At 36.4% G+C, this 14,635-nt stretch overlaps 1 protein-coding gene across 2 annotated transcripts; it reads right to left on the reverse strand.

The window, feature by feature from the left end:
* Window positions 1–5,219: 5,219 nt before the first annotated feature.
* On the reverse strand, window positions 5,220–8,220 carry plaat1l (phospholipase A and acyltransferase 1-like). 2 transcript variants are annotated; one of them, XM_083545533.1, is made up of 4 exons: window positions 7,890–8,220; window positions 7,433–7,562; window positions 7,075–7,328; window positions 5,220–6,450 (listed from the first exon to the last, which is right to left on the reverse strand). In XM_083545533.1, exons 1-4 carry the CDS (start codon window positions 7,896–7,898, stop codon window positions 6,385–6,387), a joined length of 459 nt encoding a protein of 152 aa, XP_083401659.1. In that variant the 5' UTR covers window positions 7,899–8,220; the 3' UTR covers window positions 5,220–6,384. The 2 variants fall into 2 exon arrangements, with proteins under 2 accessions (XP_083401659.1, XP_083401660.1); XM_083545534.1 differs by lacking the exon at window positions 7,433–7,562 and having other exon boundaries at window positions 7,890–8,198.
* Between the last annotated feature and the right edge of the window lie 6,415 nt (window positions 8,221–14,635).

Raw genomic sequence — 14,635 nt, forward strand, 5'->3', positions numbered from 1 at the left:
AACAAGACTGTACCTGTAAACATGAACACAATGTTGTGCAAAAGCAGCAACTGAGAAGTGCAAAACAGAATGTATACAGTCAAATACAATTAAATATAATATGGGTGCTGCTGAAGACATGGATGTGTATGAAGTGAAATGAGCATTGAGTGTGTGGTGAGTTCAGGTTGTAACAGTTTAGTAACACACAGTTGAGTGTGTGTATGTGTGAGTTTTGAACAGTTCAGTTCTGTGTTTTGAGGAGACCAATGGCTTGAGTGAGAAAAAACTGTTGCATAGTCTGGATGTGAGGCCCGAATGCTTCTGAACCTCTTCCCTGGTGGTAGTGAAGAGTGTGTGAGATGGGTGTTTGGGGTCATCCAAAATGCTGTTGACTCTGCAGATGCAGCATGTGGTGTAAAAGAGAGAGACTCCAATGAGCTCTAATTCCAGTGTTATTAGGATAGGCTCAATGTCCATCACACAGCCCTCAGTCAGATAACATGGATGGATACCAACGGTAAATAAATAATGTATGAATGTTATATAATTAAATATTACAAACTGAATTTAGACAATTGAGTTTCGTTGTGTAATAAAGCACATACTGTTGCATACAAGCTGCTGTTTCCACTCTCAATGTTTTAATATAAACATGTTCTTTAGGAGAAACCATAGCCCCATTTTGGAAGAAGAATGTAAGTTTTAGATAAATAATTGTAAAAATATGTCCCCATTGCCACAACTGGGAGGTCATACTGTGCATGTACTGATTAAAATTAAATTAAATGCTTTTAACTGAAGCTGAAATTCAATAGTTATCTTATATATGTTAAATAAATAATCTCAAAACACTCAACAACGCTGACCAACACTGAACATGGAACTGCATTTTTGCCAAGGACTAAAATAGGTTCTCTGGCAAAAACAATCGTTTATTTGTTTTGTATTATTGGAACTCTCTGGTAGCCTTTACTCCATATTTTACATCCTTCCTCATGACTACCAAATTGCTTTATACCTTCGAGCAATATATAGTATACTGAATATAATGACTTTTTTGCAATGACAGTGAAAGAACACATCATTATTTATATATCAAATGTGGCCAGATATATCAAATATGGCCACTCGGTTTGTGTTTTTGATTGATTGAGGGTTTCCTCTGTTGCCCTCAGTGAGGATCCGGCCGAGACATAAAATTATAAAGCGGGTTGAAGACTTGTCTCTCTACAGGTCTAAAATTGCTGCTTTGTGAAGTGTCACACTTAATACAGTAGGACAGTTACATTACTGAAGACTCATTAGAGAAGATGGCTTATAAATATACTGGCACGGTGACTGTGTCTAAACCAATTAACTTTCCTAAATTGCAACATGGCAATGAGATTTAGCATAGTTAAGCAAATTATGCAAATGATGATAAAGTGCCTATTTAGGTGGAGCAACTTTAAAAAATTAATAAGCTATTGAACTATCTCAGGACATAACCTCAGTAAAATAGAGCATTCTTGGGGAGTTATATTATAATAATGTATATTTTTAACAAATGCAGATTAAGTATGCTAGTTTGCTAAGGAGTTATTTTTGTGCTTAACAGATGATTTTGTACTCTGTATGTCAGAAACTGGCAATCAGAATTCAATTGCAGTTTTTATTTTTTTTAAAGTGCTCTTTATTGTGTGTGTGTGTGTGTGTGTGTGTGTGTGTGTGTGTGTGTGTGTGTGTGTGTGTGTGTGTGTGTGTGTGTGTGTGTGTGTGTATCCACTTCTTTAGAAAAGAGTGAAGCAATAGGAGCCAAAGGTGCTTGTATGAAACTGTAGTATTTTATTACTACTTTCCAAAAATCAATATCAATATCTGCTGCAGGGGTTCAAGTCACAGGCACCGGGTTAGATTGGGCAAATCCATATTGAAAGTCAGAGGTCAAACCGAGGTCCTACACAGCAAGAATAATAAGGAAGATGGAATCAGACAAGAAAACTTTAAGACGCATGGACAACTGCAACAAGAAATAAAGCCTTTAAAACAAAGGGGAATAAATATATAGACAGTAGTAGACATATTCAGTTTGTGCATCTCTTTTAACATAAACAAAAACAAAAAAAGAAACTAAACTTGATAGAAATCTTGCATTAGATCTTGATCACTAATGAACAAGCCAAAGGTGGTTATAATTCATGTCATATTGTATTTACATGGTGCTTTAACAATTGACATTTACCGAAAGAAGACTTACAGACATAAATAGATTACAAAAATAATTTTAGCATCATAAATTAGTCCCTATTGTTTAGTCCTAATAAGTCAGTGGTGACAGTGACAAAAAAAAATTCCTGGAGATGATAAAAGTAAGAAAGCAAGATGAACCCGACTCAGATGGGAACCATCCTCATCTTGCTGACACCAAGTGTCCATTCATTATAGTTCTATTATTCTATGGTTATCAATTGTTCACTTGAATACAAACTGTTCATGGCAGCTGCGGCCTTAACCATTGTTACAGATTGTTTATATTAATTACAGTCCAAATCCATCTTTATGGTTCTTGAGTTTAACCCTCCACAGTAAATTTTAGGCTGTTTGTGTGGAGCCATCCTCAGCTTCACTGCCGGATCTTCACTTTAATAGTTTGTATTAAAGTAAAAATGCAGAATGGTTTATCTGGGAAACTTTAATGAACATGGTGTATTCGTACCTCATGGTCAGTTTTCCTGAAACAGGCTCTGGATCACCAATAAAGATAAAGCTGCTACTGGAGATAAAATAAAGGCTCTGGGAATATATTGAGTGAAACTTGTTGACATAACCATAGCAATAAACAGGTTTAGTTCACATGCAACACCTCGCAATTATGATAGCAGCCTTGGGAAACGTTGCTCAGTGGAGCATCCAGGTAAGAATTAATTGCAGCAGGAATCTGAACTGTATGTGCAAACAACTGCAGACAACGAAGCAGGAGCTGTCACAACAGGCGGAGGGTATCAATGTCCTGCAGTAGCAGTACACTGAGACTCATAGAGTTCGAAAGACTGGTTACCAAATTTTTGTGTGTGATGGAATCATAAACAACATGATATATGATAATCACAGTGCAAGTAGGGTCTCCAGAGGGTCTAGATATGACAGCACAACTAAATAAAGAAAACCTGATTTTAGAATAGGAAGGAGGGCACCTTGAGATGTCAGCAGCCATTATTCTGAGTAAAAATGTAAGAATGCCAGGGTTTGCATTAAGAGCCCTCATTTGCACCTTAACAATAGGCCGGTTTTTGGAATAGACTTTACAGACAGGGTTGAACAAGGTTAGTTCAGTCATCTGCATTAATATACATTATTCTACACACTAATACAGAACATTTTGCACAAAATATGAAGATAGGTTTAAGGACACCTGACCATAAGGTTCACATGTGCTTTCATATGTCCATCCCAGTCACCCTTTACTGTTTTAATAACCATTAATATTCTCTTCCACTAAATTTTGGAACATGGTTGTGGACATTTGTGTTTAATCAGCCACAAACTTTTGTAAAGTCAGGCACTGAGACAGGGTCAGAATTTTAATTCATGAGCTCACTCATGATCTTCCACTCATGTAATTTGTGAAAAACATATTCATGGAGTTTGCTTTGTGCATGGGAGCATTGTCCTGCTGGAACAGGTTTGAGTCTCCTAGTTCAAGTGAAGGGAATATTTAATTCTACATCCAAAGACATCCTACATTGGTGTGCGCCTCCAAGTTTGTAGTAACATTTTGGTATAGAACCACATATGGGTGTAAAAGTCCGGTGCCCCAAACATTTTGTCCATATAATGTATATGTCAGATCCTAACAGGCCCAGTTTACTTAGCTAATATGTAACAAGACAACTCAGTAAAACTTTAAGGCATATTCAGTCACCGGTTTTTGCTGTTTCTCTTAACAAATATAGGAATAAATCTTCTTGCTTTCATGCACACTTTAACTAGAAATGAATAATGGATGGAAAAAAAACTTTAAAACTTACTTCAGAGGGGAATAAATAGTATGCCATCCACATCGATAAAAGGATTTGATGTGGCCCAAAAAATTACACAATTTTTATGTTTTTGGTGTATTCCATATGTTTAGTTCATACACAACCTCATTTCTTATTTTGCAGACTGTCTCAGAAAACAGAAGTGCACAAAAATTCTATGGGGCTGTTCTTTCAATAGGAAGAGAGAATAGTCTTTGCCTTTATAGAGTGTATATGTCTCGCTTAACACATAATTTTTATGTTAATTGCTGCTAAGATAAATTGGCCTAGATACTGTGTCTAACACTATGGCTGGAAGAGGAAGCAAGTCCTGTGATTGACCTCGTCACAAGAAACAGGCTTCGTGACTGATTCTGGGACAGTAGCACAACCTGGCACTGGAGCAGGATCAAAAGGCTGAAAAAATGGAAAGATCAGAACAGTGGGGTAAAGATTACGTTTTTTAACACACCACACCACAGGATCATTTAAGACCTGATCCTGAGGCAGAAATGTAGAGCTATAAGTTAGAGTGGAAATTCAGATATTATTGATCATTCTGGTTTGTGGTGTCAGGCAGAGACAGCTACAGAGGGAAAACTGTCAAAAAAGAACATTAATAAAACATCAACAGTGGTAGAAACTGAGGCCATGAGAGAAGCTGGATCAGAGACTAAAAAAAGTTTAAGATGTCACACACAAAGTAAAGAAATTAGAGGAAATGTGTAGGTAACAAGCCATAAGAAGACTACAAATAAAGAAAATGTGTTAACAAATCAGATAGAGGTGCGAATAACAAACAGGAATTCAGGCTGGAACTGGAGAAACCAGGTAGTAGACTGAAAGCAACACAAAGGCGAAACATAAAATGTTAATGACATGAAATAATCAGGCCATACATCACTTTTAACCTCTTTCAAATTATCACAGACCAGAGAGATCAATAATCAGTCAGCTTCTGAATGTCACTGCTTTAAATCTATTGTCTGTTTCCTGCTGTTTGAAATTCAGGATCTAAATTACAAAGCTCTTGAGTTCAACCTCCTCTAAAAGTCCTTAACCAAGTCCTGATGTAAAAAAAAACACAAATGGGATAAAATGAGAGACATGACAATCAATACATTGATAACTGTAATAAGGTGTTTAGGCTTGCTTTCTCTTCAGAACAACTTCTTGCTTATCATTAAAATACTAGTGAAATGCATGCAATATAATACAATTGAATATAAAACATGTTGATAGATTAATTACACCTTTATTAGTTTCAGAAACATTTTACATATTTGAAATAATGCTTTGACCTTAGCCTTTAGGTTTGTTCTCTGGACGCTCAAATATTGGACTTCTTTAAAGGTTTGCCAAATGTCCCGCATCACTTTTTAAATGGCGTTTACATGAAAATGAAAATGTAAAAACTTAATGTGGGAGAAGGAATGTTAGAATCAGTAGCAAACTAAAGTGCTAAAGTTCTTCTCTTGTTTTATATCTCCTGCTTTGTGGTTTCATCATTGTTCCACACACGCACAGCGCACCAAAACAGCTACTCAGTTATGTGCAAGCAACTCTTGATTGTCAGTGATGAACAACAGTTTAATCAGGACATAATCAATTTAGTACTATCTGTTATTGCAGATTCTGTTACTCTTTCTGAAAATCTTTCCTAATGTACATAAATCAAATACATCAAATCTTTGCTGCATTATTATAACATTACAGTTCTTTCTTTTGCCCATATTAAAATATACATTTACAGCGTCTGCCTGATGTGAACTAGAGGAGAGAAAAAAAAAAAAAAAAAAAGAAATATATATATATATATATATAAAAACACAGGAGAAATATTACATTATTCCAAAAGAATATTAAGCTGTATTCAACTGGACACATAGCTTATATAAATATCTGCATAAAAAAAAACTTATGGAAAGTCATAAATGAATTTAAGGACATAAAATTTGAATATGATGAGGGGTATTGAAGTTATGAAAAGTTACAGATTTTTTGAAAGAGTGGATGTTTCCAGTACTGAGGGTAGAAATTATGTATTGTGTACATTTAACATGTAAAAGCAATAACTCTAAATAAGTGTCATGCCAGAGTGTATGATAGATTACTGTGATGACGGTTTGGAGGAGGGAAAATGTAACATCCCAAAAGGGAAAACATAAAAAAAAATAAAAAATAGCTCTGCAACCTTGTGACGTGGAAGAAAACTACAATTCCATGTAAAGTTGAAATATTAAATCTGAAGCACTGCTTTTCATATTGCATACATTTTTTTTAGACTCTTTAAAAAAGATGACATATATTTTCCTACTACCAGAGTCTCCACTCATCTCCAGCATCATTGAGCTTCATGCCACGCTTCAATCGAGATGTCCCTTTTCTGCCCCCAAGTGGAGACTCAAAATTTCTTCTTCTCAAAAGGTTCACGCCAGGTTTGAACTATTTTTGCGTAGACTTTGTCAATCTGGAAACCACATGACACCACAATTAGGATTATTGTCTAGCAATATGTCCATGTTGTCGTACTATATTAACACTCATGGTAGTATATTGAATACTTGGAATTAATAAAGTAATAGTTTGGTACTTTGTTATGAGCTAAGAATTATTAGTAATTTCTATGTACAGTATACATATGAAGTACATATGACTCCTGGGGAATACTAGTTAACTAGTCATTACTTATTCTGCAAAAATTAGCAAAGATATCTTAGAGATTACGAAAGTAAGGCAAATTTTTTAGAGTGATGTATTTTTGGGAGCCCCTGCTTTGTGATAGTTAATTATAAAGAGACCCTATGTTAGCTATAATGTCCTTTGTAAGCAGAGGTATGTTGCACAGCATTTGTGGAGTTGATATAAATAGTAATTAATCTGATATATAAAAGATATATGACTTAGTTATAATGACCTGCTTACCAATTATATTTTCTTTTCTTTTTTCTTTAATTAGTTGTTTAGGTGTTAGTATAATACTACTTCTATTTCTGTGTTAGTCCCTGCTTAGCAAAATTGCATGTCAAAATGTAATAGTATAAATGTGCCTGATAAATAAATGGTATGATTAGTAATTAAATAGATTTCTCACTTGCTCCGACTTTTTGATTCCATAACGCAATAGTGTTGCCTGGTGTTCACTGTTATGGAACAGAATGTCGTAGGTGAAGGTTTTAGTCATGGCTTCTTCGATCTCTGACTTGATGTGGGAGTAGAAGTCTCGAGGTGGGTGCTTTTCATCCAGGTAATTATTCACTTTGTATTTTTTTCCAACTACATCAAGCGGGTCCAGTTTCACAGCGGCGTTCAAAGCCCGACCAAAGAGGAGGAACTTTGTCTCAGAGTCTAAATTGGAAAGGTTTTGTTTATGAACCCTGTATAAACCGATTATGAACATACAAAACATACAACAGTTGTATAAACATTGTTATAAACAACAAACTGCTCACCCCTGCATGATAAATGCGCCACATAAGGGACGCCATCTCTTTCGCCATAGTATATTCCAAACTGGGAGAAATACTTGTTTCGACGGAACTCAATAATATCTCCAGGATGAAGCTTTGGGCGTGAATTATGCTGAAAATTTTCACACAGCAGTAGTTCACATTATTCAGAACACTTTTACATCCAACAGCACATATGGTACATATGGCGCATGTTTCTAACATATTCCTCAAATGCTAAATAACAGACTCACTAATGAAATTGTACCAATACATTTAGAACAAGCTGTTAGAATGAATAAGATATACCTTTACAAGAATGAAACCTACCCTGCCATCATTATATAGTTTTGGATTCTAAAATATATACACAATTCATTGGGCTTCACATCACGCTCATTTAGAGATGCTTTTCAGGAAATGGAAACCACATTATATTAATATTGAACATTTAGCTTACCAGACCCATTGGAGAAATTCTTTACAGACGCAAATGCTGCTGATGAAGTGAAGAACTTATGTGGTGTCCTTAGGTACCGAAGCATAAAAGAAAGCTCTTAAGAAACCAAAAGGGTGTTTCCCACTACTCACTGTCTAATACTGAACATCAGTGATCGTTCATGTGAATCCTTGATGTAATAAAACTTTTTAAAGCACACAGCAAACAAAATTCTGTAGAGGCACACTCAGGAGATACGGCATAATGACCTTAAACTGTTTTATGAATGCATCACTGATTACATTTGAAGGCATCACATACAAATTGTTGGTTGGCAGCTGAAATGAGGAATGGCTCACATGTAGGTGGCATACATGTATTTTTAAGAGTTTAAGACATAAAAATAATTAAAAAAACATAGATAGTCTAGACATTTGCCTAAGAAAGGTCATGAGTAGCAAAGCTAAACAAGGGCACATGAAACCAGTGACCGTAATTATGTATCTCTTTTTAAACTTCTCATTTCATCAGGAAACATCTGTTTGTAACATACGTGTGGGCAAAACCCTCTATGCAAATCATCCACGAGGCTTTTAGAAGATAAGGTGAAATGAAACACTGGACAAAGTTCACTCTCTATTTGCTAAAACTGGTGACTCACAGGTCTTAAAACCGGACAGGCAATATCAAAACATGACATTCACTTCACAAAGATGAATGTGCTAAGCTAACAAGCTTAATATTTTGCAATCATTAGGAACATTCTCTTGACCACACATTAGAGAGAACAGTCTACAAAGCAAAAGTGACTAAACAGGGTACGATGAAGATGACAAACATTGAGCACATTGGAGCGATGCAGTTTGTTGCCTAACATCCTGAAGTTGTTGCAATAATACATTGGCTTGGTTAGCAGTAGTAGCTGTTAATTTTATAACTATATCCAAATTTCTGTAATGCAAAAAAAAAAAAAAGTATATATATATATATATATATATATATATATATATATATATATATATATATATTACATAGAACTAAATTGCTCTCTATTAAAAAAGACAATAGAAATTGTATAAACAGATTCACTCAAAGACAGAGAGGATTTCTTTCTGTTCTCAGAGAAAGAAGAATTATTGGACACTTTCTACATTCATTGACTATTTTGATTTGTATTGCTTTAACGTTTATATATACACTACTAGCTGAAAGTACCCGTGCTTCGCTACGGAAGGCAGAACGCTAAGCAATATGGCAATAAGCAGTAAGCACTGAGCAGGACTGGATGATCAGAGATCAGAATGTAACGTCAACAAATAACGTACTACCCCTTTGTAGTACGGATACAGGGCGAACTACTTTGAAATTAATTTTTATTGTGCATCTAACATGTAATAAGAAACAATGTACTAAGTTTCATTAGGATCCGTTATGTTATTTCGAAGAATTTACAATGCGTGAGAAATCGCGTTTTTCGCGAGTTAGCCGCGATCCAGGGCGAATTTTTCAAAACCCTTTCTTAGTGAGCACCTAAGACCCAAGAGGAAGGTATGTTCCAAATTTCATTGCAATCCGTTCAGTGGTTTTTGAGATTTCGTGATGAGTGAGTGAGTCAGTCAGTGGTTTTTGAGCTTTATATATATATATAGATTACATACACTTTCTCCTGCAATCTCTCAACAGACACACAAAGACATGCATGTGAGTTTTAAAGCAAATGCCTTCACAACTGTCATCAAACATTCAGGGAAGACCACAGTGGGCCTTGAATGGCATGCCAGAGATTTGGATAATGTGCTAAATGTGCATAGCTGCTTCCCTGCCCTGCCAAACTCGCAGGAACTTAAACGATGAGGCACATGAGACATGGGCATTATCCCAGCTGAAAAGCCTGGCCTTGAAGAGAGGTGACATTGCTGGAGGAGGCGAGTTCTCAGGTCATACTCCACCTGCTGTGTGGACCATGTGTATGTCCTGGGTGTGTGTGTGTGTGTGTGTGTGTGTGTGTGTGTGTGTGTGTGTGGTGTGTGAGAGAGAGAGACAGAGAGCAGAAAAGAGAGACAAAGAAAGAGAGTGAGCAATAGACCTCCAGCTGCTTTTTCAACTGTGGCATGGGGAGAGGGAGCAAGCAACGGTGGCGACTTAGCAATGGGGTTTTGTTATACCCTGTCAACTACTAATCAATAACTTCAAAAACTGGTGTCACCAAGTTCTCCAAGCACTCTGTTCTTAGCTGAATCCCTGGAGTAGACGCCCTCTCTTGCATACATGACTATCTATGAAAAGTTTCATCTGTTAAGTGCTCATGTCTCCAGAGATAACTGTCAGCTGTCAATTCACTTTTGCTTCGAAACACCTCTAGAACTTTGCCAATCCTCAAGTCACTGTGTGTGTTATAAACCTATTTGTCAAAATTTTCCTTTATGCTGAAAGCAAATTGGGGCAAAATAAGTTTCGGGGAACATACTGTAAATGCCCTATTTTGCTGAACCCTGTGAGGACCTCATATTATTTAGTTAAGACTAAAGGTAGTAAATCTTTTAGTACAGCTTATTAAAGATCATTCAGGATAATTTGTGGTTGGGTAATATATTTTCTTCCAAAATGAAAATATATGTTAAATAATACTTCTTCCTTTCGGAGATTTAAATAATCTGAATTGCTGTTGATGACCTACAGTAGATTGTGTTAAAAAAAAAAAAAAAAAAAGGTCAACATTAACAAAAACAGAAATAAAATAAAAAAACGAGAAATAACAATTGGAGAATATTAGTAAGTAAATGCTGTGGCTATTTTAATTAAAGGCCAGACTGTAGATTCACACAAACAATATTGTATTGATATGGCATGATTACTGAACTGAGAAACCTATTAAAAAATAACACTCGAGTGTCTTTTAATGAGTGTGATCCTTTGTATACATAATAGGATTATCATGTGATGCTACATGGCTTAACATTAATGAATATATGATAGTAATGCCATTTTACTAATGGTAAATAGTACAAAAGATTCCATACAATATCCTTAGTGTGAGAAAATATTGATTACAATTTTCACCAAGCCAACCACACAAGGAGATGAGTACATCCAGTCTAGTTTCCAAATTACTGTAAAATGCTGCCCAGCTAAGAGAAAAACCAGCACATGCTTCATTCAGTCAAAATCACCACCTGTTTTTAAGCTGTTGATTATAGTACCTTTGACCTCTTGGATAGGAAGATACACAATGGCAGGCCTTTAAGAGACTGGTCGTGTGGCCCTTACTGAACAGCTGTATCCACCTCAAGGCTGGCAACTGGTTAGCACACACTAGCACATCACCTCTTTTAATGTTGAGGACCTTATGAGTCAACACGGGGTTGTAAATCGGTCTTTTCTGTGCCAAAGGCCTGATATATTTCTGAGTGGGCATACGCACACAATTAAGCAATTAAATAGACATCGTTTGCATAAGAGGTTGTTTTTTAGACCGTGATTATTTACCTAAACTCAAGCTTACATTATTTTTTACAGAATATCAGTACATATTGTTACATTATGTTGTCTGAAGAACTAAGGATTATTATCATTATAATCTTGTTCTTTTGCTCAGCAGCACATGACAAAGACAATAAAGTCTTCTTTATCATGCCTTGTCTTATCTTGTCTTGATTTTAAAAACAACAATCATTTTCTATCACTCAGTCATTTTGTAATTTGAAAGCGATAGGTTTTTATATCCATGCACAAAATTATCCCAAACACAAAAAGCCATGCTGGGAATTTGATCCAAGTTTTGTAACATTTGTATTTATGCAGGCACACCATTAGAGGCTAAACTAAATAAATATGAACAAAAGTCATGTGGTACTTTTAATGACTGAGATAAACGAGTACTTGAATGGAGGAAAAAGTTATTAAACCACCGGTAGTGTGTTTAGCAATCTAAAAATAACCCTATTATGGCTAACCCTATTATGACATATTCTGTAGTATGCCATTTAAACACTGATCAGATTGATTGGGTTGTATTGTGAATATATTCAAGAATTTGTATAATGTTCCTAGTAAAATTGGTCATAGTTTTATTCTAACAAACTATTATGCAGCTGAATGTTCTAAGTTTTACATATATTTTTTAAATGTATCTGTTACATGTATTGACTAAGGAAGATGAAGATTGTTATGGAATAGTGCTTTAATGAGGGATGTATCAGTGCCGTAGTTCAGTGCTATAATCAGATCGGATATTTTTAGGCCGCGTGTTTGGCACTCTGCCAAACAACAGCACCCACAAAGTAAAACAGACCGATTGTCAACCCCTGTGTAGAACTTTGCATAGTGTTAATCGTTGTCCTTCAGTGCATCAGTGTTTATATGCATGAGCTTGTTTTATAATTACCCTGACTCCCAGGCTGAGTTTAGAACACAGGTGTTGACCTTAGTGGCCATGAAGTGTTTGCTTCCCCGTTCACATTTCCCTGCGCTCTCCTGTTTCCAGCTTCAGCCATGGAAGGGATCCCGATTTGTGATCCCGCAGCCACTGGATGGAAAGTTAAAATGGAAAAAGGGAAATGTATATGAGCTCATATGGTGCATTCTGTTATCATGCTTGTATGCAGTTCATCACTCAGACAGAAACATAATCCAAACCATGGACCCAGTGCTGGTCTGTTAACCATGACAGATTTTGCCACAGTGGTGAATACTATAGATGCTTTACATTACTATATGCTTTATATGACTGATGTCACAAACCAGTGGCCATTACCAAAAGTGATTCATTCACTGCAGACTCTTTATGCACTTGTGATAAAAAATGTGTCATCATTTCTGGTGAAGGAACAAAGAACAAAGCATTGGAGGATGTATCCCCGTATATGAAATACCTAAAATTACAAACTCCACAGTCAGCTGTGGTGCTGGAACCATTTTCTGCTCTACTGTCCCAATAAAAAAACTCCTCGCAGTTGTCTCCCAGTCAACCCTACCCCCAAAAGTACTCCTTTTTTAAGGAGCCATTGACATTCAGTGGAAGAGTGAGCAGTGGGTATAGGGTGTCTCATGTGTAGTGCGAACAGCTGAGAGGTGTGATTTCACAGGCTGCCTGGCCCTGTCACAGTGCTGAGGCCTGGGAACAGGAGGCGCAGGAGAGCCCCAGGCCTCTAAAGGACACTGACAGGTGGAAGGCCGACAGCAAGGGGGAGGGCTGCTCATAGAAAAGGCTAAGAAGCCAAGCCTGTCCTGGATACAGTCCAGAGCACGACTGCAGAGGAGGAGGATATGGACAAGAGAGCTGCACAGGGGACAGAGGGAAAGGCCAAGGTGGACAAACTCCACTACGAGTGAAGGAACAGTTTTCAAGGGTTGGGCAAGTAATGTGAAGAGCCTTACGCTTGTCTTAATGCTTTTCCAGGAATCCATGAAGTTGGGATTCATAACGGCTGCATAATGAGAGACGCAGTTTCAGCTCAGTCTAGAAAATATTCCTTGTTTTCTTTGGGTGGTGAGAATAGGAAAAGCAGCACATTTGCTTTTACAATGTGTTTATATTCTAGAGTTTGAAACAGAAGTAAACTGTTTTAGTCTGTTCAGTTAACTTTAACTGGGAAGGGTTGAAGTTTTGTCCACAAAATGTTAAATTCTCTTTAAAATGTTAAAGGTAGTAGAAGAAGAAACACAATAAATGATAGCAGTGGAGTTTGGAATTGTATGATACATTTTCTGAGTGTTCTAGCACACATCTGTATTTTATATTTTCCACCATAATTATGAGTCATTGCAGCAGATCAAGGAATCCCTATTTACTCTTTGAGATAACATACTTCCTTATATCCCCATATACTGCATTCAGCTATGGAATGTAAGGAAGTGTGTGGTTTCAGGGGGACTTTGCCATCATCATCTTCATCATCATCATATACATCCTTACAAATCAGAGTGTCAAGGTTACAAGGGGGGAAAAAAGGATTTGAAACCTGAAAGTGAGTAAATTATTATAATAAATTATTATTTAGTGTATAATCATGTTCTCCTTTTATACATATTTAAAATTATGGAGACATATTACTGAATATAAAGAATATGTCAAAGTCAGAGACGACATCGCGTGGAGATCATATGCTTATATGTTCTCCCCATGACATGCATGTTGCACTTATAGACTAGCATCCCATTCAGCTAGTGATGGTGCAGGCTGATTGACAGAACACAGGTGCCGTAAAGTGCTCACTCTTATAAATAGAGGAACAGGTGCAAAGAAGCTAATTTGGATGGGCTGTTTCCATAAGGACATAATGGCACATCTATTTACACTATCAATGTCTTGGTAGCAAATGAAAAGAGAGGAGAGAAAAAAAAAAAAGAACGGTTTGACAAAACAAAATTTTTTTTTTTTTTTTTTTTTTTTTTTTAAAGGTGGGGGGCATGCCAAGAAAGTATAAAGAGGATAACCAATCTTCTGTACAGCAGATGGAGCTCTAACTTTAGGATAAAAATCCAACAGATTTTCCAATATAATGTACAATATTATTATTTATTTTTTTATTTCAACCAAATGATCAAATATCTAATAGCTTAATATAAGTAGATATGTATTTTATAGAAGTGTTTAGTTGTTCTTTGGATGTGTACTAAAGTGGAATGTGGTTCTCCATACATTAAATATAAAACATCTTACACGTCTTGCTGGGCAGCACGTCTTAGTGGCTGGTAAACCGGAACCAAGTCAGGAGTCTCAGTGAGGTTTGGTCCCCTTCAACCAGCTACTGCGCCGTGATTTCAGC

The sequence above is a fragment of the Silurus aristotelis genome (assembly GCF_946808225.1).
Source record: "Silurus aristotelis genome assembly, chromosome: 6".
In the NCBI taxonomy this organism is placed as follows: Eukaryota; Metazoa; Chordata; class Actinopteri; order Siluriformes; family Siluridae; genus Silurus; species Silurus aristotelis.